The sequence below is a fragment of the Eucyclogobius newberryi genome, unplaced genomic scaffold (genome assembly GCF_026437365.1).
Source record: "Eucyclogobius newberryi isolate DKJ021-1_F unplaced genomic scaffold, fEucNew1.0.hap1 SCAF_3, whole genome shotgun sequence".
In the NCBI taxonomy this organism is placed as follows: domain Eukaryota; kingdom Metazoa; phylum Chordata; class Actinopteri; order Gobiiformes; family Gobiidae; genus Eucyclogobius; species Eucyclogobius newberryi.
In genome coordinates this window covers 23112066-23137701 of record NW_027315945.1, presented here as the reverse complement: position 1 = coordinate 23137701, position 25636 = coordinate 23112066, and the positions used below count along the sequence as shown (strand labels likewise).

The 25636-nt window shown below is 39.4% G+C and overlaps 1 protein-coding gene across 1 annotated transcript in view; it reads right to left on the bottom strand.

The window, feature by feature from the left end:
* The window catches only part of LOC140374518 (RNA-binding motif, single-stranded-interacting protein 3-like), a 142170-nt gene that overhangs the window by 76368 nt on the left and 40166 nt on the right, over window positions 1–25636 (bottom strand). Inside the window, exons 3-4 of the mRNA XM_072461445.1 lie at window positions 18067–18125; window positions 11322–11413 (exon numbers count right to left, since the gene is read on the bottom strand). Of these exons, the coding sequence (XP_072317546.1) occupies window positions 11322–11413; window positions 18067–18125 (151 nt within the window). The remainder of the gene's footprint in view (window positions 1–11321; window positions 11414–18066; window positions 18126–25636) is intronic.

Sequence of the window (25636 nt, the reverse complement as noted above, 5' to 3'; positions counted from 1 at the left end):
AATTACACAATGATAAAACCTTTTGCTAAATATTCAAAAGGGCTTAACATGAACAGAACCATTTGAACTGCAAACTTATCTATTCTGATCATCATAATCTGTTATCTGGACAATACAGACTCCATACACCTACTAAAGTACCTTTTATAACAAAGACAGTGGCATGATTAAATCAAAATGTCAACTGAAAATAGTTATATATAAAAAGTCTACAAAATCATTTAGTCGATTCATTGAAAAAAGAAAAAAAAAGAATAGCTGAATAGTTGACTACTAAAACAATCTTTTGCTGCGGTCCTAGTTTGCATGCGAACAGTCAACTCTCCTGAAACCTGGGCTAATTTGTTGTTGCGTGATAAAACCGCTGGTGTTATCTTTAGCGCTAACTGCAGAGCCATGCATGCATGTAAATCTGTTGTGCCCGTAAATGGTGGTAGAGCTGAAGCCATGCCAGGTGCCTCACTTAAGACATCATCATAAATCTCCTCTGTTTTCTTGCTCAGATGAATAAAGTTAGATGGTGTGACCGGCATGCACAATAAGCCACAGTGGGGTGGTAAAGGAACAAAGATGTGAGAAAAAAAAAGCCAACGATAAAGTCAAACGATATAACGACAAGAGACTGGAGTAGATGCGCTCTCATTGGCTTGCAGTGGGCATGTGCCGACGCAGACATACTAAAAGGTTACAGCATTTGATTTGTGATATTCCGCCTTGAAAGCTCCGGCTTGCGCTCCATCTCTGCTTGTGGAGGAACAGTTTGGCTACTGCTGTCCACAAAGTTTGATTGATAGCCAAAATTATGCCGTTGGATTGTGAATCTCGCCGACTCCGCTGTCTGGCCAATGACAAACAACAAACACGCCTGGCCACCAATAACAATGAGACATCTGCCGCTTGCAACAACCAATCGGGAAAGAGATTCTGACTTCATATCTTCCCCATAAACCAAAGGGGCATTTTATGGGCTTTCCCTGCTGTCATTAGTAAGACTTTATTTGCATTGTGCAGGAAGTGTAGGACTTTATCTTTAATGCCAAATCACATCTAAAGTACGGTATTACATTATTGTATTTAATAGATGTTAAGGCTGAACGGTAAAGACAATACTACATGAATGTACATTAAAAAACAGGACAAAAACGTGTGCAAATTGAGTGTGAATAATTACAGAAATCAAGGACTAAACTTTGACTGTCCTGAAGGGCAATTCCTCAATTCCTAAATAGTTTTTGTGTTTTTACTTTGTTTCTCTTGTATTGTAAAGCGTTTTAGTGTCAGGAAAAGTTCTATAAAAGTTTTTTATTATGTATTATTTATTATTGATTTAAACCTAGAAGAAAAAAAAAGTAAAGCCACAACCTGTAAAATAAATAAATAAATAGAATATAAACAGCATCAAGTTTCAAATAATCAGAGACTATAACATGTGTGTGATATTATCCACAGTATAGTCTATATCTGTTTTAATCTGTAACTATACTAATCATTCTCACGGAAATCAAGCAAATCCTTCATTTCTTTGAATCTAAACTGCAAATAACTTCTTGTGCCACTTAAGTTAAAGAGCCCCTAGCGTCAGAAAGCGGTTCCCATACACCCCTTTGAGAAAGACGTCGCTCAATCGTCTTCTATAGCTGCCTCCTTCTCCAGTTCCCTTTTGCACAGTTCAAGCGGCCCACTCCATCCCTCCCTCTCTACAGTTGGGCTTCCCACTGCCACCCACCATCAATCTCTCTATCCTCTTCCTCTTCCTCCATCCATCCAGAGGCAGCCGCAGCAGCCCACTCAAAGGCTAATTCCACCGGGGGCCAGAATGCGAGGAGAGGCGTTTTATAGTGTTTTCCAGTGATCTCCGTCCTTATAGCGCTGTTTCTCTATCAAACCGAAGCACCACCCCCACTCTTGATGTGCCTGCTGTAGTGCCTACTCGTATTCCTCACATGCCGGTTTTTTCCCCTCTTTGTTTTACGTACTCTCTCCCAGGGGTGAAACTACGGGGAAAGAAAAGCCGTGAGCTTTAATGTCTAAATGAGACATCACCGGCTCATAAGCAACTGAAGTGAAAAGATCAAAGATAACAGGTAATGATTGCCTGTTTTTTGAGAAAATGTATTTGAACCGATTCGTGCTGTGGGGAGATTGGCATGTGGAAATGAACAGTCAGTGCTTGGATCTGATTTATTGGACTTGAATCTTTTGAATCTGAATACGTAATGGATTATATATTGCACAGTATAATAGCTCTGTGTTTACAGCCAATGGAAATAAAGCATTGCATCTGGTTGTGGTTAATGGGAGCTTGTTATAATTTTACAAGTATGTTTGCTTTTGCGACTACAGTATTTCTACAGATATTATTTAGCAAATAAAAGGGGATATTTGTATTACATTTAAAAACACATGGCAGTCTGATTTGTTTTTTGTAAATTACCACCCCAAATGAATAAAAGACATTTCCATTACAAAGGAATGTGGAAAGACGAAATTATTTTCTTTCTGCTTTGTAACATTGTCAAGCATTAAAATACTTTTCAGTGTAAGCCAGGCTTCAAGTTATTTAATATTGTCAATATTGTAAAAATAAAATCAGGGAAATATCAATACATAAACATTTACGGTAGTTTAAGGAAAAAAAAATAAATAAATTGGCAGCATGTTATTTCTTGTTGACCCAGATAACTAGTTTGAATTTCCCAGAATATTTAGTGCTGTCCTAAGACATTTAGGCTCCATAGAACTTCAATGAGTAATGCAATGCTCGGGTTGGGATTAATCGTAAGAGCAGGAATATTCAGCCTCTTACCCAACATGGTGTGAATCTTTAAATTCTCCTATATATGGAACCAAACATTACAATGTGTTGGACTTGGACGGCCACAGAACTGGAGCATGAACAAGAGCCAGCAGCAGCAGCAAAGGGGTCACGATGCAAACTTTGGACAGCGTCCCATGCAGCACACAAAGATGTTGGCAAATCCAAGAAAGCAGACTGAATGTCTGCCAAGTGCAGTTCATAATACTCTCAGGCCTCACTATGACCTGTCAGCGTGACTGCCCTTAATTGGTCTTACCTTTTTGTTTTTGTTTTGGCAAGCTTTATGTATGAAATAACTTTAAAATTATCCACTTTCCAAGTATTATCTAAAGCATTTGCAAGTGCCAGTTAAATGAATTGCTTTGGGAGTATGAGGTATGCTGTTGTGTATCTTATGTAAAACTACGCCTTAGAACTACTGTACTGTCCTGATCCTACTCTATAGCCACACTATATGGGCCGTCCCCCATTGACCAGACATTGGCTAGTTAATCACAGGGCTAACCACTCTGCCAGTGTGTACTTAATGTTCCATTCAAAAATTAAAATCTATCAGACGACATATAGATCCATAAGGTAAAAGCTTTTAAATTAGGGCTGCAAGATAAATCACAAGCAAATTGAAATTAAAATGGCCTCAATTAGCAAATTACAAAGACAGCAATTATTTAAGTCCTTCGCAAAAAACAAAATATCCTGTCTAATTCTGTGTAAAACCTGCTGCTAACAGTTAAACCTACAAATATGCTCCATGTATGTGATTCTTGTATTAGTACTGTATCATAATCCAATTAAAACTCAACTCTAATCGCAATGTTTGTCAGAAAAATTGCAATTAGATATTTTGCCGTCTCTAGTTTTAAATATTGCCCGCTATTTAACCTTGTCTTTTTTTAAAATAAAAGCTATGGCATATATAAGCTTGACTTAATCATATCAGTGACTGTAATCTATTGGAAAACACATTTATCTCTATTAAACCACTTATTTACGACTCATTGATGCAAAAGACAGCTTGATGTTACCACTGGCCTTAACTACCATGTGCCACCATATCATGCTGATTACTGTTATCACCACAAATCTTTTTATTTCCTTTCACGCTCCTCTCGCACCCTATTAATCACACCGAACCTATATTTTGCTCCATCTCCCGTTTCTCTATCCATCCCCTGTCCTCTTACGCGCTCTCTCGTCCGCCATCTTGTCCATCTCTTCCTCCTCTTTTATCACTTATCCACTTAACTCCTCCCGCCCCACACACACTCACACAGCGCGGACACACAGGCACACACGGCTGGCTGGTAATGCAGGGTTAATAAGATTGGAGAGCAGCTGATGGTTGTGCACATTCAGGCCAGATTACGTTTAATTCGATTGGGTTTCCACTGCCTCCCACTCTTCTCCTCTGCTCCTTTCTCTCCATTGTACTCCTCCTCTCTTTGTTGGTCCAGAGGTGGTCCGGCTTCACAGAGACATGCAGGTTCACACGCGGACAAAAGCAGCAACTTGTGAAGCCTTTGTAAACGCCCTTGGCCACTGCACTGTCCTGCGCTCTTTAAGTGAATGTGATTTATGATGTGTGTTCCCAGCCACTGGCTCTACCTTGAACCATGAGGATGGTACAAACAGTGGGGAAAAGACACAATAATTAATCTATAGGTTCAACAATGAGCAAGGGTTGAAACATTACAGCAGTTGAATGTAAAGGCAGAGATCATTCCGTTATTTTAAACAAAACAATATCTAAATTCTTTGTCAAATGTAAATAGATTGTGTTCCAACATAATCGTGTGTGATTGTCAGGCACATGGACTTGGTAAAAATTCACCACCCGAGTGTCACCATGGCAATGTTATTGCTTTGCCTGGAATGTTCCATAGTATCGAACTCAGTTTATTATCTATAATTTATGTTTTGTTTATGTTTTTTTGTGTGTGCTGTCAGTTGATTAAAAACTCCCTCACAAGGCTCTTGTGGTGGCAGATACAAGTTGCTGGTGTTGGCCTGGCGTCTTCCAGTGTTCTGTAGAGGTTTGGTGGGAAATTTGGCCCATTTGACTCATTTTAGCACATTCGACCTTTATTTATCTCCACAGCGTCTTTGATTTGTTCTGCCGGGCGGAGCAAAGCCGAACCACTCACCAATGCTCCGCGCTCGTAAACATCAGCCGCTGAGTAATCTGTGCTCGTCCACGTGAGAATTTATGGATGTTTATGTGATATCAGCACTGCTCCTGTACTTTCCTCATTCTTTCAGGTAAGCCTGATTGCGCAATCGAAAAGAGCGTATTTGGTCTCAACAGACCGTGTAATTAATACATGTCAATTCATGATTAAAGCGTCAATTTTTGATGATTAATTAAATTATTAAATTCTTATTGACCTTATTTTGCCCCGCTCACTTTTTCCTTTTCTTCCACGGATCTGCACTACCATTGCAATCGCACTTCCCGTCCAGCGAAAGCTCCATTGCTTTAAATGGAGAAAGAGGGAAAAGTCTTGCCCCTAAATATGCTATAAAGTAGATTGATTTGTGTAAAATATCCAATGTTCATGTAAACAATCCGGGCGGCTCAAAAACTGCTTTTTAGTCTGTGTAGAACTTTTTTTCTCTCGAGGTCAACAGCCCTGTGTTAACTAATACAACCAGAAGAAGGATTATGTGGTATGGCGGCGCCCGGAAGGACTTCTGGAATAAGGTGAATGGCTATTAAAATAATTCCATTAAAATTTGCCTCTCCACAGTTCTGACCTGTAACTTGGCCTCGTGACATCAAATGCTTATCTAATACACATTTAATATCTAATACAGTTTCATGCCATAGAACAGTCAAGGCAAAGTAACATCTCCAGGGAGACAAGCAGGTGGTAAACCCTCCACCAGAAAATGTACATAGAGTTGATGTTCATGTTTGAAACAGGTAGAATAATGTGTAAGTTGTGAGTATAACAACATTACCAATTAATGTGAATAGAAAAGAATACAACCAAATAACCAGTCTAAAATGTGAAAGATGTGTAAGATAATACATTTTCTATACTGAGGAAACTAGGACAGCACAAGAATCAGCTCTCCTGAGTAAGGCTTGGTAAAACTACTGTAAAATCAAGTGTTTACAGTAAGTGTCCCAACCTTTATCGCCTTTCTGTGTGTCCTGACTTCACCCTGCAGTAATGACCCTGGAGGATCCTGTATCTGCCCCACACAAGCACATCCAGAACAGAGGGGCACAAGGGGTCGCATTAAAGAAGAAACTGGGCCAAAATAAGACATAAAGGTCAGAAAAGGTAGAGTTACAAGGACAAAGCTAAAGAGTGAACAGAAAGGTAGCCAAGAAGTGTGAAGAGCTGCAGCTGGTGGAGTCATCTCTCCAAGTGACCTTGACTGTTGTAGTGCACTGTGCAAATCCATAATCATAAACGTCACCGCCTGCTACTGAATAAAACCCATCAACATAGAGTTGTTAGTCACTATTATTCTAATAGTACTATAAGGCATTAAACGTATAATGCAACTACAGTAAACATAATAAATAATATTTCATAAATTGGTTGGGTTACAGAGTGAAATGAACACAGTTGCCATAACAATTAAAAATTCAAATTGTGGGGCAATAGTGGCTCTAGTGCACACTATCAATGAGTCCTTAGGCAAGACACTTCATCCACCTTGCCGAGTGTAAATACATTTTGAGAACCATCTAAACCATCCCATACAAGCTTCAATGTTTGCTTTGATTAATGCTCCTGTACATGGTCCATGTGAAATAAAATAAATAAACTAAACTTCAAATGATTTATTTTGTTTTAAATTGTTAATTGCTATGGCGGCGGTCCTAATTATCCATCACCTAGAACAAATAGAAAGAGCCAATAGATTTTTATCTTGGGAGGACTAATATTTTAAGTGAAATGTCAATATAATAATTATCTTACGTAGAACAAAAGAGGAACAGTTTTTAATCCAGCAAATCAGAGCTCAAAAGGCTAAGAAACCTTCAGAGTTTGTTCAATGAAAACAAGCTTACAACATTTTACAAAGCACAGTCTACTCTAAACTTAATGAAACTTGCATTGATTAAGCACATTAGTGATGTTATGATTTAACACAAGGACACTTCAATACAGGCAAAAACATAGCACATACGGGCCTAGGTTTTCTATTAATTAAAATTGCCTGTATCAATTACATCTAATAATGTGGTTGGCATTTCTACTTTAGACTTGAGTACATTTTAATTAAACCAAAGAGCTAATTTACATGTTAGCCATTTTAATTTGAACCGCTACACTCCTTTTTAGCAATCCAAACAAATTAATTAAAGCTAATGAGCTCCCAGCACTTTGTACTTTGCTGTATTTTGTTTCTTGTTTAGCCCAAACTGTCACTGTTAACAACACATGGTAATATACTTTATAGTCACAATATAGTTAAGTATCGTAACCATACTCTAGATTTACTTTGATTAGTATAAAATGAACGTTACATCATTATATTTAATTATACGTTTTTCATTTCGCATTAGGCGGTTAGAGCTTTTACCAGTATCTATGGCCGTCACAATTCATTCATGTATTAGCATTTTGCAACAGCATTCAGAATCATAAATTACTCTTATCAAAGTACATGTGACTTTAACGATGTCCTCTCCATGGGCCGCTTATCAACAGGAAGCTAAAACCCATGAATAGAAATTTAGAACGGATGGGGGGAAAATTACAGTACAGTACATTATTTTGTACCACTATAATAACAACATCATAATTATCATGCTTAGGAGTTAGGGTATTAATTAGTAGATACTAAGCCTAAATCGTTCTTAATAAACTACTTGTTCACTATTACCAAATTCTTTGTTCATGCTTAATTAAGGCTGTAAAAAATGTGGTCATTATAAAGTGTTACCTATTACTTTTCTATATCACACAAAACCAAAACCTGTGCTGGGCTTATGTAACGGGCTCATTTGCTGGTGACAGAAGTGAGTGGAGTCAGACGGAGAGCCTGTCTGAGAGAGCGGAGGTGCGGCAGCGGAGGAGTGTCGCTGTAGCAATAATCATCTCTCAGGTCAACAGTAATTACAAAGACCAAAGCGCAAACACCAACACACTTTTTCCACTTTCATCTGCTCCCATTTACTCTGTCACCACAACACATCAGGAGAACAAGGGAGAATAGGAAGAATCGATTCTACCGCAATAAATAAACGGTTTAGAGAACTCACCGTGCAAACTAAGCTGTTATTAGTGGTTATTCAGCTATTAGTATTTACAAAACACATGATAATAATGCTCATGAACAGTAATTAAGAATATTCATGGAAAGCAAAAAGTTGATGGCTGAGTATTTGTAAAATATAGCCATGGACAAAAGAAAGCATTAAAAATTACTTAAATACAAACAACAAATATCTAATGAAGCACTTAATATGCCCTTTTTTACTAGTTGTCTATTAACATGTGGTCCCTAAACTAAAGTGTGACCAAAATATCTAGTACTGGTGGGAAAAGTGTACATGAAGTGGTATAAGAAGTGATCATATTTTAATGGTGCACTTTATATTTTCCTTTGGAGTGTCCACAACTTTGAGACTCTGGAGATGTTATTGCTTTTCCTCTTCCACAATTAAACTTGTCTATTGTCATGGAGACGAGCAGGTACCGCCACAAAGCCAAGTTACAGGTCAAATTATGTGGCGAGGCTGGGCTGGGATGTTCACAGTAAGACGCAGTAATTACAAGTGAAAGAAAGCAAAAACGTGTCCATAGAGAAAAGCAGACACTTCACCACTACAGTTAGTGCACATTTATAGTGATTTATTTGCTTACGTTGAACAGAAATGGAAGTAGAATAAATAGTAGTTGTACAAAGAGACACAAATGGAAGAAGTACTGACGGGCAAATGTGTAGAGATGGTAGCAATGACTCAATTACTATGTCTGTACTTGTACTTGAGTAATATACAGTGATATTTCAGTGACAGCACATTTACTTGAGAACAGATTTTTCTCAGATATACATATATTTGTTTCAGCCCATCACGCCTCAATGTTACATCTAATTCTAATTAGTATTTCTTGTATAATGTCAGGAAGGTGTCGTAACGTACACGTAAAGTTGACATTTCAGACACTGTGCGGGTAAGTGTTCCTCCAGTGGGTATTTGATGCTATTTCAGATTCTTTGCCCTGAATTTAGCCTCCCAGGCAGACTCCACCCCCCGCGTATCTCACATATTGAGGATCGCAGCGGGTCGTTTCTTGTGTTAGGCTTGGCGGCTGTAAACACATTTTGTTCCTTAAACATTCACGCTGTAGCAGAATTGGCTCATCTCCAAATATTATGATCAGAATAAAATGGTAATGGTAACGGTAAAAAACATAATCATCTCTGTGCATTACCCTGGATGCCGGGTCAAGTTGAAGACAGCCAGAGAAAACAGACCTGCTTCAATTTTATTAACTTCCTTTCAATCAAGTAAAGGGCACATATATTTTACGAGACGCTACACGGAAACTGGATCTGTATCCGAGCCACCCATTCATTATAACGTTATAACTTTTTATGGACAGGAAAGGAAGCCGCAAACACAAAGTATTTTGTCTAGTAAGCAAAGATTTTGATTTGAAATTTGCAAACAGCACTGTGAATTTATGAAGACAAGTTACCTTGTCTGCAATGATCATTAAGCTTCTTTTTGACAATAAAGTGTTTTATGTCATACAGTGGAACATTCCAGGGAACGTAATAGATCTCCAAGGAGCAAGTGTCCCCCCACAAGAAAAGTTAAATAATGCATCTTCAAACAGATGCTTAAATATTCTGCTTGTTTGCATTGTATACTTCAAATTCATAGCCTTTAAATACAAATAGTAAATGTTTAGCCTTAATTTATTACCATGCATAAGAGTTATTCAAACAATGCATTGAAGTGATCTGGACATCCTAAAAATGGGTCAAACAGGTCTTAAAAAAAAAGAAAAAAAAAAAAGATTGATAAAGTAATTATAAATATTGCTCAAGCCAAATGAATATTAGATTTGTCTCTAAATAAAACAAATACTCAAACTGCAGAGGGAACAGCTTGAAAACCAGTGAAATAAAAGTGTCGGACTATAGAGTCTTGGAAATGAAGTGAACAATTTGTCCAACTGTAGTTATGTCATTCATCCAGAATGCAACTATATTTCAACCAAACAGATGCAAGAAAAAAGTTAGCCAGGACACCAGCTCTTTGCATAATTAGTCCGTAAACCTGTAAGATGTGTGAGTAATTTAATTTCGAATCGACTCCTTGCCCTCCATTACATCCCTGTGGAAAGCTCAACTCTGCAGAGACGAGGGCTCCTCTTGCTTTAATAACAGCTAAACACATCAACACTAGCTTTTCTCCCAATGCCCTCCAAGCCGTTAGGAACAGAATACGAGATGGAAGTTTAATGAAAAGAGCTTTAATAGAAGAGCAAGGCAAAGGTGGCTCAGAGGCCTGCTGCTGTTTAATTCAATAGGATGCTCCCGGTGTCTGAAGACTGGCCCATTTTAATTGCGCGGCCCTCTCATTTATAAATGGGGAAGTATGCCGCGATACAGCTTTAATGAATCTAAAAGCAAAGGCAGGCTATTCAGTATCTTTCTCTCACAAGCGGAGCAGGCTAATGTGATTGTGCTGCTTAGGCCCACATGTTTTGGCAGCGCGTTTTCCCAGTGACATGCAGACACAAGCCTAAATGTGCTTTTGGAGACAAGAAAAAAGGGGCGCACTGCCACTGTGTCAATGTGGATTTCACACAGAGAATAATGCAAGCTCTTTTTATACCTGGGCATGTATACACGAGAGATACAGCCATTGCAAGTCAGAGTGACAATTTAGTTGGCACAGTTTCTCGTTTAGAAAAGTCTCAAGGGTGAGCATAAATCATATGGGCAATTTTCTTGATAGGATGGTAACACAAGCTGCCTAAAATAAAAAATAAAAAATATTCAGGTGTTGCTCCTGTGTATTCATCCATTCATCTATGTATTCTCAGTTCAACCCAACAACTTTGAGCCTTAATGGGGCAAGGAACAGTCGCATGGCATGTCAAAGATATACTGTATATAGACCAACTTTCAATGGGAAATTGAGGACAAAAATAAATATAAAATGAAGATACACAAGCGCATTCACTTTAAGAGACAAGGTTGGCTTTCAAATGAATTTTATTGTACAAAAATATTTATGTGGAATGTCTATAAAAGTCTCTATGAAAGGAAGTGATGTGTTGTGGGAGGAAAACATCTTCAGTCCATTTCTACCCATCTTTCCAGGATGTGATCGATGATCTCATCATGACCATAGTTGTTAATCAATAACTCCATCATAGCCTCGCTCAATATCTTTTGATATAATAAAAGCTGCAGCTATTAATCTCACATGAGCTCATGTTAACAGAAAGAGCAGCCTTATCTTTGCCTTGGATTAATGTAAAATACTCAGTGTTTGATCAGAGAGTTGGTTTACCTTGGCCATCTGTGCTTGGACTCCACTGGCTTTGAGTGAAGCCACAGCCTTCTGTGCCGCTGCAGGGCTGTCGAAGTCCACAAAGCCATAACCTGCACACATGAGGCAGAGAGGGTCAGTGGAACGTAACAAATAAGCACAGAAGACAAATGATATAGGAACTGCACACATGTCACAGGGCAAAACCACATATAGTTCATGTCAAAAAGCAACATCTAATAAATCAAAGAAGGTGTCATAATGAAGTCAAGTCATCATTAATTTAATGACAGATCCCACAGATGGGTGTCAAATGAAACCTGGAGGATGTGACAGCTTTCACATGAAGTTAAGTTTTGACTGAGTACTGGCAGTAAAATGTGTAAATGAGCGAAAATGGATTCTGTCAAAGTTAGAGACGGACTAAAATGAACAAACCTTAATACTCTGAATAATATGAATACAATATACGGGAAAATGCTCCATTATAGTGTAATATCTTGGTAGGTGTATTAGCTTCTCTAATCATTCTGAAAACCATTCAGGCAAAAACGAATCTGTGCACAGACCTTGGACCATGTTATCTAACCCAAAACCCACCTCTCAAATGTTACTTACAACTTTACAAACTAAATAAAGTTCATGTTATGCAAACAAACCAGCCACCAAAGCAAAAACTTGGTAAAATGACATAAAGGAAAACCTTGGGAAATACAGGATATTAACTATGAACACTTTCCATGCCATATACTTTATCACGCCTACATAATAAATACTTTGTTCTCCTTTTTTGGTGCATGTTGCTTTCTTCAATGAAAATCTGCACATTTACGCAACATTAATCCTGCACAGTTTCAAAGCCAACCCTCATCATGTTCCTCCCTGTACTCATGCCCTACATTGCATATACTAAAGTGCAGAGTGTGACTGCTTAGTAAAAGAAAGAATGTTTAAATGTATACTGTGGCTGCCTACTGACACAGTATATCCCAATGGCACTGGTGAGGTAATTTTATCTCCATAGCACTCTAAATCTTTCGGCATATAATGGTGCTCCTATAGACATGGTCAATACTATATGCTTCCCCAGCAAGAGACAACAAGAAAAATCCTCGCACTAATGCCACGATTAAAATGATTCAGCGTCTTGCTCAAAGGAATAAAGTGGAGAGGTGAATGGGTCTTCGTCAGTCTCTGTTCTTTATAGGAGCCATGGCGTGAGAGTACGGGCAGTATTTGTCAAATTGTTGATGAAATGGGGATGTGCTCTACGCCCAACAGGAAGCGCAGAAGGACAAAAAGTCAGAACACACTCAAATCAATCTTCACTTGCAGTAACTCTCGAAAATGGGGCCCGACAGCAAGAAACTGAAGTTGTATTTTGTGTGGAAGTTTTAAGTGACTTGAGTACATGAAACGGCATCTGTTTTTGAGTGGGGGGAGATGCTAACACAATCAAATAATCCACATTTGCAAAGCAGCAGTAGTAACAGCCCTATAAGTAACAGAGAAACTACACAGACTTGATTCAGGACATCTGTTCTTGTTAACTTATGCCGAGATGGAAGCCATGTTTTTTCTGATAAGCACAGAGTTTTTTATTATTCAAAGGGAGCAAGCTGCGTTCAGAGCCAGATCTGCTCCACACACACAAATATTTATACTTTTCATTTAGCCCAACACTTTTGATGATACAACTTGCACATATTTGTTCAAGAAACTCTCATGAATACAGTCAGCCAAGTACAATATGGCGCTTTTTCTGAAATTGTAATTCATCTTGAAGCTAATTAGGAGCATAAAATGGCAAAGCTTTTGCTTGTTAACGAGAACCCCAAAATTGGCTATTGTTTTAATTATGGCTAAAATATAGACAATAAAAAGGCTATAAAACTGCAAACAATTTGGGCTCTTCTTTTCACTCAATACAAGTGAAGGAAATAATTGTTTACCAAGGATTTAAAATGTATTTAATATTGTGCATTGTCCTAATGGGGTTCTATATCATCCCTACTGACCGCCAGAGTCAGGAAGCGCTGAATGAATCTGTTGGTCATCCGAGAGTCATAGAACCGTAGTTACATTTTAGTTTCATGCCTTTAAAAATGTAAAAATGTTCCGTCTGAAGTTAGATGTCTCGACCCCTGTGTCTCTCAGTGGATTCAGTACAGGACGTACGTCTCCCCTCTGGTCTCTCACAAAGGCTGCACAGTGCACAGCCTTTTAAGAGTTTTGAGCCGTGCACCTTTGTCTTGACAGCAGTCTTTACGATATTCCTTTGCTTGTAAAAGCATATTCCATTTACGAGCACTGTATAGCGGCACGATGAGGCTTTGAGCTAGAAGGAGGCGGAGACAAGCTGCTGGCTGATCAAATGAGCCAAACTTTTGTTTATAAAGGGACGTGAACGTGTCTCAATGCTAACGCTAATTCTACTGTTGAGGAATAAAACAATTACATATAACAAACTTAAATATTCATACAAAAAAACAATCAGACAGTCTTTACTTTAAAATATAACTGTAGTTGTTTATTTTACGTTTTAATAAAAGTTAGCATTAGCTGTAAGAACCGCTGTGCACATAGCCCATTGTGTCAAAAAGACATTGCAAACATTTCATCAGCGCAAACGTGCGTTGCTATATGATGTTTTGGGATGAAAGCTGATTGGCTGTGTGAGGGTGGTCCACTTCCTTGCCTGAAAAAGTGATTTATAGCTGTGCTAGTGGACAAAAAATGAAAGGATTATTTGACAGTTTTAAATGTTAACATTGTCCTTTCCCAGCTGTATTGCTTTCAATGCAAAGACATCCTGTATTGAATATAAATGCTGAGTCATCTGGAAACAAAATTTGAGAAAAAGGCTATATTTCTCAGTGAAGCCATAGGTCAAGTATGAGTGAAAATCTGCTCAGCTCCGGCTGCAGTGGACTGAAGGACACTTGAGCTGATGGACAGCTTCCTCCATCACTCCTCCCACACTGACCAACCTATTATTTACACATTTACATTTAGAGTTGCCCGCTTGAGTCGGATGCAAATGACGCTTGTCTGAATAATAAGGATATTTTCAGGAAACGGCGAACTGAGATTAGACTCATCTGTGGCCTTTCCTTCCCATCTGCGCCTCATCCACACATTCACATCAAATCCATCTTGCTCAGTCAGCCCTGTCAGACACATCAGTTATGAATATCAAATGATAACAAAGCACACACAGATCTTCATATGCCAAAATGTGTATGCACCAAGCAGATTTACACAACCAGATAAACACGCACACTTCTGTAGCACCATCTAATCTCCAGAGCCGCAGAGTCCAGGCCACAGGCTTAAGACCATAGTATTGGGGAAAGGGTGAGGAGCGAGAGGGGGGAACGGAAGAACAGGAGACATTCAGACTGTGTAAAGGGAGGGAGCTTACATTCGGAAATGTAAATCCTCTACAATCTAAAGTGGTTTCCTTTTCCTTCCTCCCTCCTCTGTGTCCTCTGCCTCCCCCTGTGCTCCCACGCCGCTAACTAGAGAACTGTCAGGGTATTTAGCATTGAGCTCGCTACAAAGCTCAGGACTTACAACAGAACAGTGCAACAGCCTCCACTAATAAAATGTACTATATGACAAACAGGAATAGTGAAAACTATAGTATATTGATACTAAGGCTGCTGCGGTTAACCAATTTCCCTTGCGGTAACTGTGCATGCCTCAGCACTGCGGTTTGCGGTATGGCCAAAATAATGCATGTAAATTGAGGTTGTATTTGAATAATAGCAACAAAAGATAACAGCAGGCCTAAGTGACAGTATGCATGTGTACATTAATGGCCAGTATTATGCACAAAAAGCATCTTGAAAAGCGCCTGGTGTCAGATCACAGCTGATTCTCATTCTAAGTTTGACTTTTGTTTTGTGCATATACGGTCCCGATGCACAGCTCATTCTTATGCTTTTACTACACGTTTATAGAAGAGGAGGAGGATTATGGCAGGTAAGATATATTTATTTGTATATTGTGTATTGTGTATTCATTTATGATATTAATTTAAAGCCAAGGCAAATCTCCTGTCTGCTTGAGACTCGGGGCCACTATGCGTTTGTCTCCATGGAAATGTTATAGCTTTGCCTGGAATGGTATTAAACATATCCATGCAACATTCAGTGCACCTTTCAAATTAATAATAGGATATTTTTATTAGCATTTGACACAAAAAATGTTTTTGAAGTGTATCAAGCTCTGAAGACTTTATTTTAGTATCGCTCTCTTTGTTTGTGAACTTTTCCTGAACAAAAGTGGCTGTCTGCTGCTAAATCATCAATTTCAAAGACACCGCTTCCTCTTCTGTCAGCACCAGATTATTTTTACTATGGCCCCTCCTCTCAGAGCCTCCTCACATCCATCCCTTCCTCTCCAGCAGAACTCTATGTGCCAATTTGTACTCTCTTAGTCACGCTAGGCACTTATCTTGTCCCAACTGAATGCCTCCGCAATCAAACCAACACTTATCCGGTTGTAAGGCACCCTAATGGCCGGCCGATAATGAAACTCCTCATTGTGAGTTAACAACTGGCTGATGTAGAGATGTACGCAAGCGACATCACAACAAAAATATAATGCTGATGAAGGCCACATGCTGCAAAAGCTCAGGTGCAACCGCAGCGTTTCTCCAGATTAAATAATGAGTATGCTTTTGTTGCAGGATGTATGGCTTTTGCATTCAAGAACAGCCAGTATGATGTTTAGTATTCATAAAAGCCTGGAAGTCTGGCACACAGCCCTAGTATCAGATCTATAGCGCTGGCACCAATCGCACAATACACCAACCAGCTACTTTAACAAACATGAATACCCTTGCCGTCAGTCTGGACTCTGAATACAGATTGCAACAAAAATGCTGCATTTATGTTTAAGCATGAGTGCAAAGAAGTAGTTGGCTACGACAGATATTGGGCCATAAATTAATTGTTTGCAACACTGATGAGACTTCTATTCTGCAATGATGATTATGTTGGGTTCATTAAAAAAATGTTTAGCCCCCCTAAGTCCTGCAGAGCTGTCAGGGAAAGAATAAAACTGAGTCAAACCAACGCAATTGAACACAGCACTTTACCAAGACCATGGGGCCAAATTAGAAAACTCAAATGAGATCTGTTAAATTTGACTGTAAAACATAAAATGAATGGCTCAAATTGACTAATGGTGCTGAGAATGGGGCAACATATTCATAAGAACACATTTGAAATAAAAGTACATGTTTAAAGCACTGGTTAACACATGTGTGGGTGGAGTTTAAGATTTCTTTTGACAAATATAGTTGCACATGTCACTAAGCTCTTGTTTTCAGTAAGTGCTAACATCCTCTATTAGTCGCTTCAAAGAAATACTGATTGAAGGACGTTAGATGCTATTATGTTAAAATAAAACTTAACTGTGACTCAGAGTCTTGGTTTTGAATACAATTAATCATGTAACTTTGATTGGAGCATTTGAATTTGTATTTTACAATGGGAATAGTGGAGGGAAATCACAAGATCTCATTCTGATTTAAGTTAAAGTAGTTATTGCAGTTGTCAGGGTACCACAATTTCAGACTTTATTTTGATACTATGGAAAATACTTGATACTCCATACTGATTTCAATACCACAGTGAATATTTAAAAAACCTAGACACTAATATCAATACTGAAAAATATCCCATTCTATCCCTTATGTGCCTGAAAATCTATAAAGGATTTTTAGACAGCACAACATTCCTGGGCAACATCCAAAGGACAAGATGCCTACACAAAACCAGAGCAATGTAGTGCATTCAATCCAATGCAGTGACAGTGTTCTCCCTGGGCTGAGGTTTGAGGATTGCGGTGGGGAAAGTTTTAAACAGCGGTACACAGGTGAGAAACAGAAAACGCTTGATCAACACAGAAGACACACAAATTCAGGATTACAGAGCATCGCGCATCTTCATCTTGCAGCCACAAACCGCTCTTGTGTTAAAAATGTTCAAAAAAAAATAAAAAAAAATCACATTCTAAACCTTTATGTTTTTTCAAGTTCCTAAACTCTATGATCTGCTTAAATCCATCTCATATCGTGATGACATACTATGACCTGCCTCTAAACAGCGTTGTGCACCTTTAAGCTGGGCATTGGCAGAGGAGCAGTAATCACGCTGCACACCGGCTCTCTGTGCCTCTCCAAAGCACACTACTACAATCACATTGATTAGTGCTTTGTTCGGACCACTCCAACAATCAAACCGACCTCATCACTACACACTTGAGTGGGCCCACAGTCTATTTGAAACACATTGTTAGTGCTGTAGGGTGTTCTCCATTTTGATTCGGTCAGTGACAACAATGCCGGCGTCTTGATTTGAAAAGCTGTTTTACGCTGAGTGTCATTAGGCAGTGATGCTGATATCATTGTTGAAAATGGCTGATTAAGGAACTTGAGTGAATGACTTGAAAGATTTTGTCTCTTGTTTCTCATAACTGCACATACTCGATCGCAAGCACATGCTAAAGTCCTGGACAATCAAATGTGTTCTAATATAATGCCAGTGGAAAATTTGCGGATGAATTACTGCAATTGAGCAATGCCAAAAAGAGGATATCAAACTAATTGGGCGTCTTTAAGGCTGCCATGTTCAATCCACTCCACAATATCTTACAAATTGAAACTTTCAGGATATTGTATCAAATCAGGAGTTTGTGAAGTGTACTTTTGAGGAACCTGAACTGCACTGAAAGTTTAGAGTAGCTCACTTACCTTTGCACTGATTCGTATTCTTGTCGAGGATGGCCTTAGTTGATACAATCTTCCCGTAACTGCAAAAAAATAGAAAGAACATTTACAAAAATATATATGTTTAAAACTTGTTGTATAGCAAAAAACATAACACATGTAGGAATATCATATTTTTTAGAGATAAACACATTTTAGAGTTATCACAAAACTCGATTTCTATCCTAAGGAAAATACTCGATTCGCTGTATTATTTTTGATACCACAATAATTAAAAATGCACTTTTTTTAGGTCAAGGTTCAAGACAATCGACTGAAATTTTTAACACAAAATAATAGTACTTTCATGGTTAAACATGTATTAATTTCATTATTTATTTGGTGAACTGTACATTGATAAACATTGTATTGAACAAATGTAAATAGGATAAATTAACTGTTCACAAAGGTCAAATTTTGTCTTGTTAATGTGATTTTTTAAAGAATCAATACTAATGAGTATCTAGTTTCGACACTTAGTATTGAGTATATAGTATCTTAAAGAATTTCAACAAATCCAAAGCTTTTCACATCCTGATTTTACCTAGTATCCCAAATGAACTGGTCTAGTCTGGGATTCACACACAAACCCTTAATAAGCCTAGTAATAGCCTGCATAAGAGGATTTGTAGAATGTTTAATGGTAATGTTATGATAATTATATGTTAATAATATGTTTAACACATGAGCACATCTAAAATATATTTGAGTAATGAAGGCAAATAGAGTCTGCCGCCCGTCCCTGCAAGAAAATAACAAAAATACAAAGACTTAATTTAACCTCATGGGATCAAGGGTCTGATACCCATATAAAGAATGAATTGTATGAAAGAATATGGACTAAAAGACCTATACCGAACGTAAATCTGTGGATGCTAGGGGGCAAGGCAAAAACAATAAATATTGTGTGCTTAAGCCCTCTAACACTAAAAGAGTTTCTTACAGTTTCCTATCACCACCTCTATCCATCGTGTCCTTATCTGTCCCGTATCAGATCCCACCCTCAGGCTTATGCCCACAGACACTGCTGTGTCTCATAACCTGCAATTTAACCAATCATTTGTGAGCCAGCCGATCCAGAGAGTCAGACAGCCCCCATATATCTCTCCATCTGCCTGCCATTCACTCCTCCCATAGCTCAGCGCGTTTCTTCTTTGTGACATCTCTGCTTCAGTCTTTGTCTTCCTTTATTCCGCTCCCAATCCCACTTCTATTCTGCCGCAGCGCTTTGGTCTCTCAAAGAAGAAGTTAATAATGTTTCTTATCAGCGTTGTCTTTGAGTCTTCAGATAGAGGGGTTCGGAGGGGAACTGAGGGAAACAAGATAGAGGGGAGGAAAGCAGGGGATAGGAAGGAAAAAAAGTGACTAGATCATCACCTGGCACCACAGATGAGACTTTTTAATTAATGTTTTAGCAGCGGCACACAATGACTGGGTTTAGAGGTGTGACGATCAGGCAGAGTGACAGGCTGACAGGGCTGACTGACTTGCCATCGACCCCAGGTGCACAGTGGAAGTGGCTCGGTGGAAAAACAGGAGACAGGAGTGATTGAGAAATCAGGCGAGGATACAGTCAGCGACGTTTGTATAGCAGAGAGAGGAAAGGTTGGATGAACTGGGCTGAACTATTCACATTTGCCCACAAAATCACAATGTCATAAGGATATTTAAAGTTGCATTATCTAACTTTTCCTATACCTGACTGAAATTACCTGAACTTATCAATCTCTATTTTAAAATGGTTTTATATGGACTGATGGAGTCAAGGTTCACACAATAGATTGCATAAGTATCGATATTGCAATAATCGAAACATTGAAACAATAATTGAGAGTCAAAGTCAAGTCAAACCAATAACAGCTCCATGGAAACAAGGCAGAATGTTGTCTGAAAATGGAGGTAGAATCCCCAACCAGATAAGTTGCACCTTTAAGAGTTTAACAAAGGCTCATGTAAAAAAGTCGCAAAACCTTGAAGCATGGAACTATTTCAATCTTAAGGTGACGTGTCAATTATCAGCTGATGTTACTTCCTGTGGTGTAGTCAGCCTGACGGACCAGGCAGGTCTTCCAGGCTGACCAAAAAGAATCCTCTTTTTGACTGCCTTTAAAAAGGGCCGTGGCTACAGAGCCGCGGCGCGATTAAATAGCCCAGCAGTTTCAGGAGCCGCGGCACGACCATATAGCCTCATGGCTAACCCTAACCTTAACCCTAACCCTAACCCTAACCCTAACCCTAACCCTAACCCTAACCCTAACCCTAACCCTAACCTTAACCTTAACCTTAACCTTAACCTTAACCCTAACCCTAACCTTAACCCTAACTCTGACCCTGACCCTAACCCTAACCCTAACCCGGCGTGGTCAAATAGCCCAGCAGTTTCAGGAGCCGCACCACTCCCTTTAAAAAGAGCGTTAAGCTCCGTATAGACCGCAGCGGCCTAATCGCGCCCGACGCAGAATTTGAGCGCGTGTACATTTAAAAGGCTTACGCACCGGACGTGCGCTCTGGACGCCTCAGCCACTGTACACAGGCGCGTGTACGGCGCACTTGAGCTCTCTGCGCACATGCGCAGTAGAGGTGTTGTCGCATGAGCAGTGGAGTTGTTGACGCTGTGGCCTTTCATTGTGTAAAATGGCGGATTGTTGACGAGCAAGGAAAAAGTGGCGCTTCTTGGGGAATTCCACGAGAAATACCGGAAATGCGAGGGGCAATACGTACGTACGTACGTCACTGGAGCGTCAGCTCTGATTGGCTGCTGCGGCGGCTGCTACCCTTCAGCTGCCAGAGACCTCAACATATCTGAACGCGTCGCGTAAGCCGCTTTTGTCGCCTCGGCCCGGCTCATACGCGCGCTCAAAGCGTCGAGAGCGTAAAAAAACGCACCAATCGCGCTGCAAAAACGAAGAAATCGCGCCGTGGATAACGCACTACGTGCTCGACGCGCGTTTACCATAGACTTTGAATGTAAACTGGACACTTTGGCCGCGGCGGTGTGGAATGGCCTTAAGTGTGTGGATATAGTATATCTTAAGAAAACAACATTAACATTGTTGCAGACATAACACTGTAGATCCCCAGACTTGGACTCTCACTCAAATACCTTCTAGTTCAAGGGTAAATACAATTTCATTGGACCAAAAGCCCTAAAAGTCAACTACTAAAATGAATAGCTGTTTGTTCTTTCAGTGAGTGAGCATAAACACCTAAAACACATAACCAGTGATCTAGATCCTACTTGTACTTTCAATCTGGATAGACTTCAAAAGAGGCCAATGCTGAGGAAGATGATAACATAGCATTGGCACTTGGACCCAGCAGGGATTGACGAGCGAGACTTTGGAGGTGCAGAGCTGGATATGATCTAGGACTCCCAGAGATGAATCCTCTGCAAAACGGGACATGGGTCAAAATCAAAATACACTATCATAGTTAACAATACTGCAAACAAGCACAAATTTGTTACCAACGATGCATTTGAAAATTCTTTGCAAATGCACCCAGGCTTTTAGTTATGTGTGAGAGAGGGCGTTCTGAGGCGCGAGGAATAGAACAGTCAGTCAGGAGATAAAAGGCGGCACCGGAGGAGGCAGCGTTGTGAAGCGATGGAGAGATAGTAAAGAGGTGTTTAATAAAGAACAGATCATTTAGTTGTCACCATCAGACAGTGTGTGTCAAAGAGCGGCCCTGCTGACAGACACACATCACAATCCACAGGCACACCAGGCTTCAGGAGTAAAGAACAATCGTCCTTAAAAGGCTCCTATCACGCACTAGCCGACAGATGAGAGGCTTATGATCAGTAAATCACTGTGTTAGCAAACCAACAATCAGACAACTGTTCATTTTTTTAGGGCTTTGTTGATATTTTTAGCACGTTGGAAAAATTACACATTGTGACAAGGTGTAATGGGAGCGGAATGTTTTAGCTGCTGGCAGGATTATAATCATAAAAATACTTAATGTCCTCAATTTACAGCTGTACTAAAAATCTGTCCACTAAATTTGAGGTAAACTGACACCTTTGGATCGTATATCACAAACATCAGAGTCATCATTATCTGAAGTTATATTAAGTTTTACTATACTGCATAAATCATAGGGCATAGTGTTAGCAAAACAAGCAAATTCATACGCACTATATATTTCATAATAATAAGTCATCATCTTTTTAGAATTATCACTATTAGCAAAAATGTGCATGTAAATGTCTTAGTTTAGGTTCAAAGTATTGTATTGTTCAAAAGGTGAATAGACCTTAAAATTACTGTATTGTATTATTCAATTATCTATATTTTCATGAACTGTTTTTTTTTACTTTTTGTAGTTGTTTTTTTTTAGATTGTTTTGGCCCGAAGGCTTTATTAGATAAGAAAGATGTAGCTTTATATGTTGGGAGAGAGAGAAGGAATTCACAAGCAATTAGTCAAGGCCCGGAAACAAAGTCACAACGCTGTGGGCGAATCATCCACACATGTGCAACGCCCTTATCCACTGCACCACTGCCGAGCACCAAAGCAACTGTTTTGATATTAGACTATATACAACCCACCTTTGGAACAACCATTACATTCTTCAGTAGGTTTCACTTCAAACGGAACCGACGTACATTTCCCCCCAAATCAAATACATTTCACATTATGCAGCGAATAGTAGACTCAGTAGTGGCTCACTGTGGCCTTCTTAATGATTGGGTGCAGTGGGAAACCCTGCTGGGAAACCAACCCAGAAGTGGAACAGACTTTCCACAAACATAAATTCTCCACAGACAATAGTGCTCAACACAGACAGTAGATGTAAACAACTACAACTACAAGTACAGTACGGTAAATCTGTCCTTTAGTCCGAACAATAGGTTTTCAATGAAAGGAAGTACAAATCATCTAACTCTTGTGTGGTGGTGTCCTGCAATTCATGACAAATACCAGGTATAGATTTAGAACAATCTATATCTACAGCCTGTCCGCCCGTGGGAGTAGGATCTCTCTTTCACTGTGGTTGTCCTCGAGGTTTCTACTTTTTTCCCCAAGGGTTTTATAGTTTTTCCTTAACAAGAAGGTGGATCTACAGACAGGGGATAATGGGATATTATCCATTTATTAATTTCCAATGAACATTGTTTAATCTGCTTCTCTATTTCACTGTCGCTGTTTTAATTTTAGGTGTTACAAAACTAAATTGATTTCAATTGAATTATACAACGTGCAATCATTTATCATTACCCATAAGTTGTGCAACTAAATCAAATCAATCATAGGGTATTGTGCATGCTGACACTATGCGTCAACATAGAAGTCAGCATTATATTGAATTATTAGGCCCGAGCGCCACAAGCTGGCGAGAGGCCTATTAATCTCGTAAGGCCGTGCGAAGCACGGCTGCGAAAGTGCGCACGTAGTGCGCACGAAATCGAGCGCGAAGCGCTCGCCCACTTCCAAACACTCACTAACGCACTCCTCCACTCATGCACGCCCCGTGCATACTAATTAGTTGTAGGAAAATGGAACATTACCGTTGTAAACGGGCGAAGCCCGTGCAAAAGTTCGCACTAAACGAGCACTTTACATTGGGATGACGACCGCGAAGCGGTCGTCATCCCCATATAAAGCACTCATTTGCGCTAAGTAGCTCACGAATACGTTCCCCATCTCTTGCATGTTCCGTGCATATAAGCATGTAATGCAAAAATTGAACATTATTACTGTATAGAGGGCCAAAAACACAAAGTGGGCGGAGCCCACTCAAAATTATCGAAAGTACCCGTCAGTGACCAGGGACCCACACCATGAGGTAGGAAAGCGCGAGCGCTTTCCGAAAATGTATAGTTTATGATATTTGAAAAATGGGAAACATTGTTTTCGCATCGGAATATTATTCTTTCTTTCTTTCTTTCTTTCTTTCTTCTTCTCGGGACCAACCCCCCTATTTTTCACCCAGTGAACATTGACGAAAAGTCACAAAAATTTGCACACCTCTAAAAATCGTGCCTCTCTACATTCTGGCTATTTCCCTTTTCTAAAATAAAAAAAATTGGCGCGTCAGCGCCACCAAATGTACCAAAAATGCATTGAGAGATGGGAAATGACCCAAAAAAAATCTGATCGTAGAATCATGAAATTTGGCGCAGAGGTAGATGGTGACAAGAGAAGTAAAAAATATTATTACGGCAATGCCGTCCGCCCAACCAAATGTCGGCCATATTGCTTCAAAAATGGCTAAACATGACTTCGGAGTTTTTCCAAACGTCGTACTTTTACGAACTCCTCCCAGGGCGTTGGCCCTAAAAAGCTGAAATTTGGTGAAAATGCTACTGAGGAGTGGGACATCAAAAGTTATCCAAATTACATTGATACCTCTCACGGTCTCTGAGCGGCGAAGCCGCAAACTGTAGCTAGAATTTCAGAAATCTCCCATATTTAAAATTTCTGCCGTTTGCGCAGATAAAGTCCGAATTGCGTCAAATTAGAATCAGTTGTTAAACTCTTTGCCCTAAACCTACTTGAAGTGAAATAAATTCATTTGGCGCCACAGCGCCCCCTACAGATTTTATATGGAGGTTAAATGTTTAGTTTTGCGAAATTATATGAAATTTGACACACAACTCAATTTTAGCATCCCCATCAAAAAAGTCAATGACTCATGTCATAATTGTTATGGCGTTGCCGTAACGATGACCGAAACCTTTCATGTTTACACTTTAGACTTTCACAAACTCCTCCCAGGGCGTCAGCCCTATTAACCTGAAATTTGGTGAGACTCATCTTCAAGACCATCAAAAGTTATCCACATTTTCATTCAAAGAGTCACGGTGTCTGTGCGGCAAAGCCGCACATTTTGCCAAGAATTCAAAATAAAATAGCTTTTTGATGGTAAAACAAAGGGGAGAAGATGTGACAGCGTCACAGATTCAGCAGTAGGCGTAATAAAAGGACAATTGGGGCTCCTCTTGCGGCGTGGCGGCGGCGTGGCGGCGGCGTGGCGAGGGCCGATCATTGCCGCTTGCGGCTATATTTGATCATTGTTATTGATATTATTGAGTATTTTTTTGATGTTCAAATTACATAACTATCAAATAACATGTTGTTTGGTATATAGTTTATAATAAAAACAATCTTAATATATAGCAAACAGAGTTCATTAAAAGTAAAAATTAACACAATTATAATATTTCCAAGAAGGGTATAAAGTGATATTGCTGCACTTTTGTGAGTAGTATTACTGTCCTTACACATTTGTCTTATTTTAGCATATTTCCTTTGGGTTGATAAAATATCTTATGATTATCGTTATCACAATACTTATGATATGATGAGATATGATTTTTTTATCCTAATTGACCCATGTTTCATATAACAAGACAAACACAAGACTGGCTTCAGGTTTAAATCTGGAACAAATCCATAACTGAACTCAGTTCTATACAGTGATATAAAATACTATTGACAATGCAAGCTCCACGGTCTGTAGGCTGGCACAGCAGGTTCGCAGTCTGCCCCATAGAGGCCCAATGATGGAGAAAAACCTGAAAAATCTCAGCTCTAATGGCCCACACAGA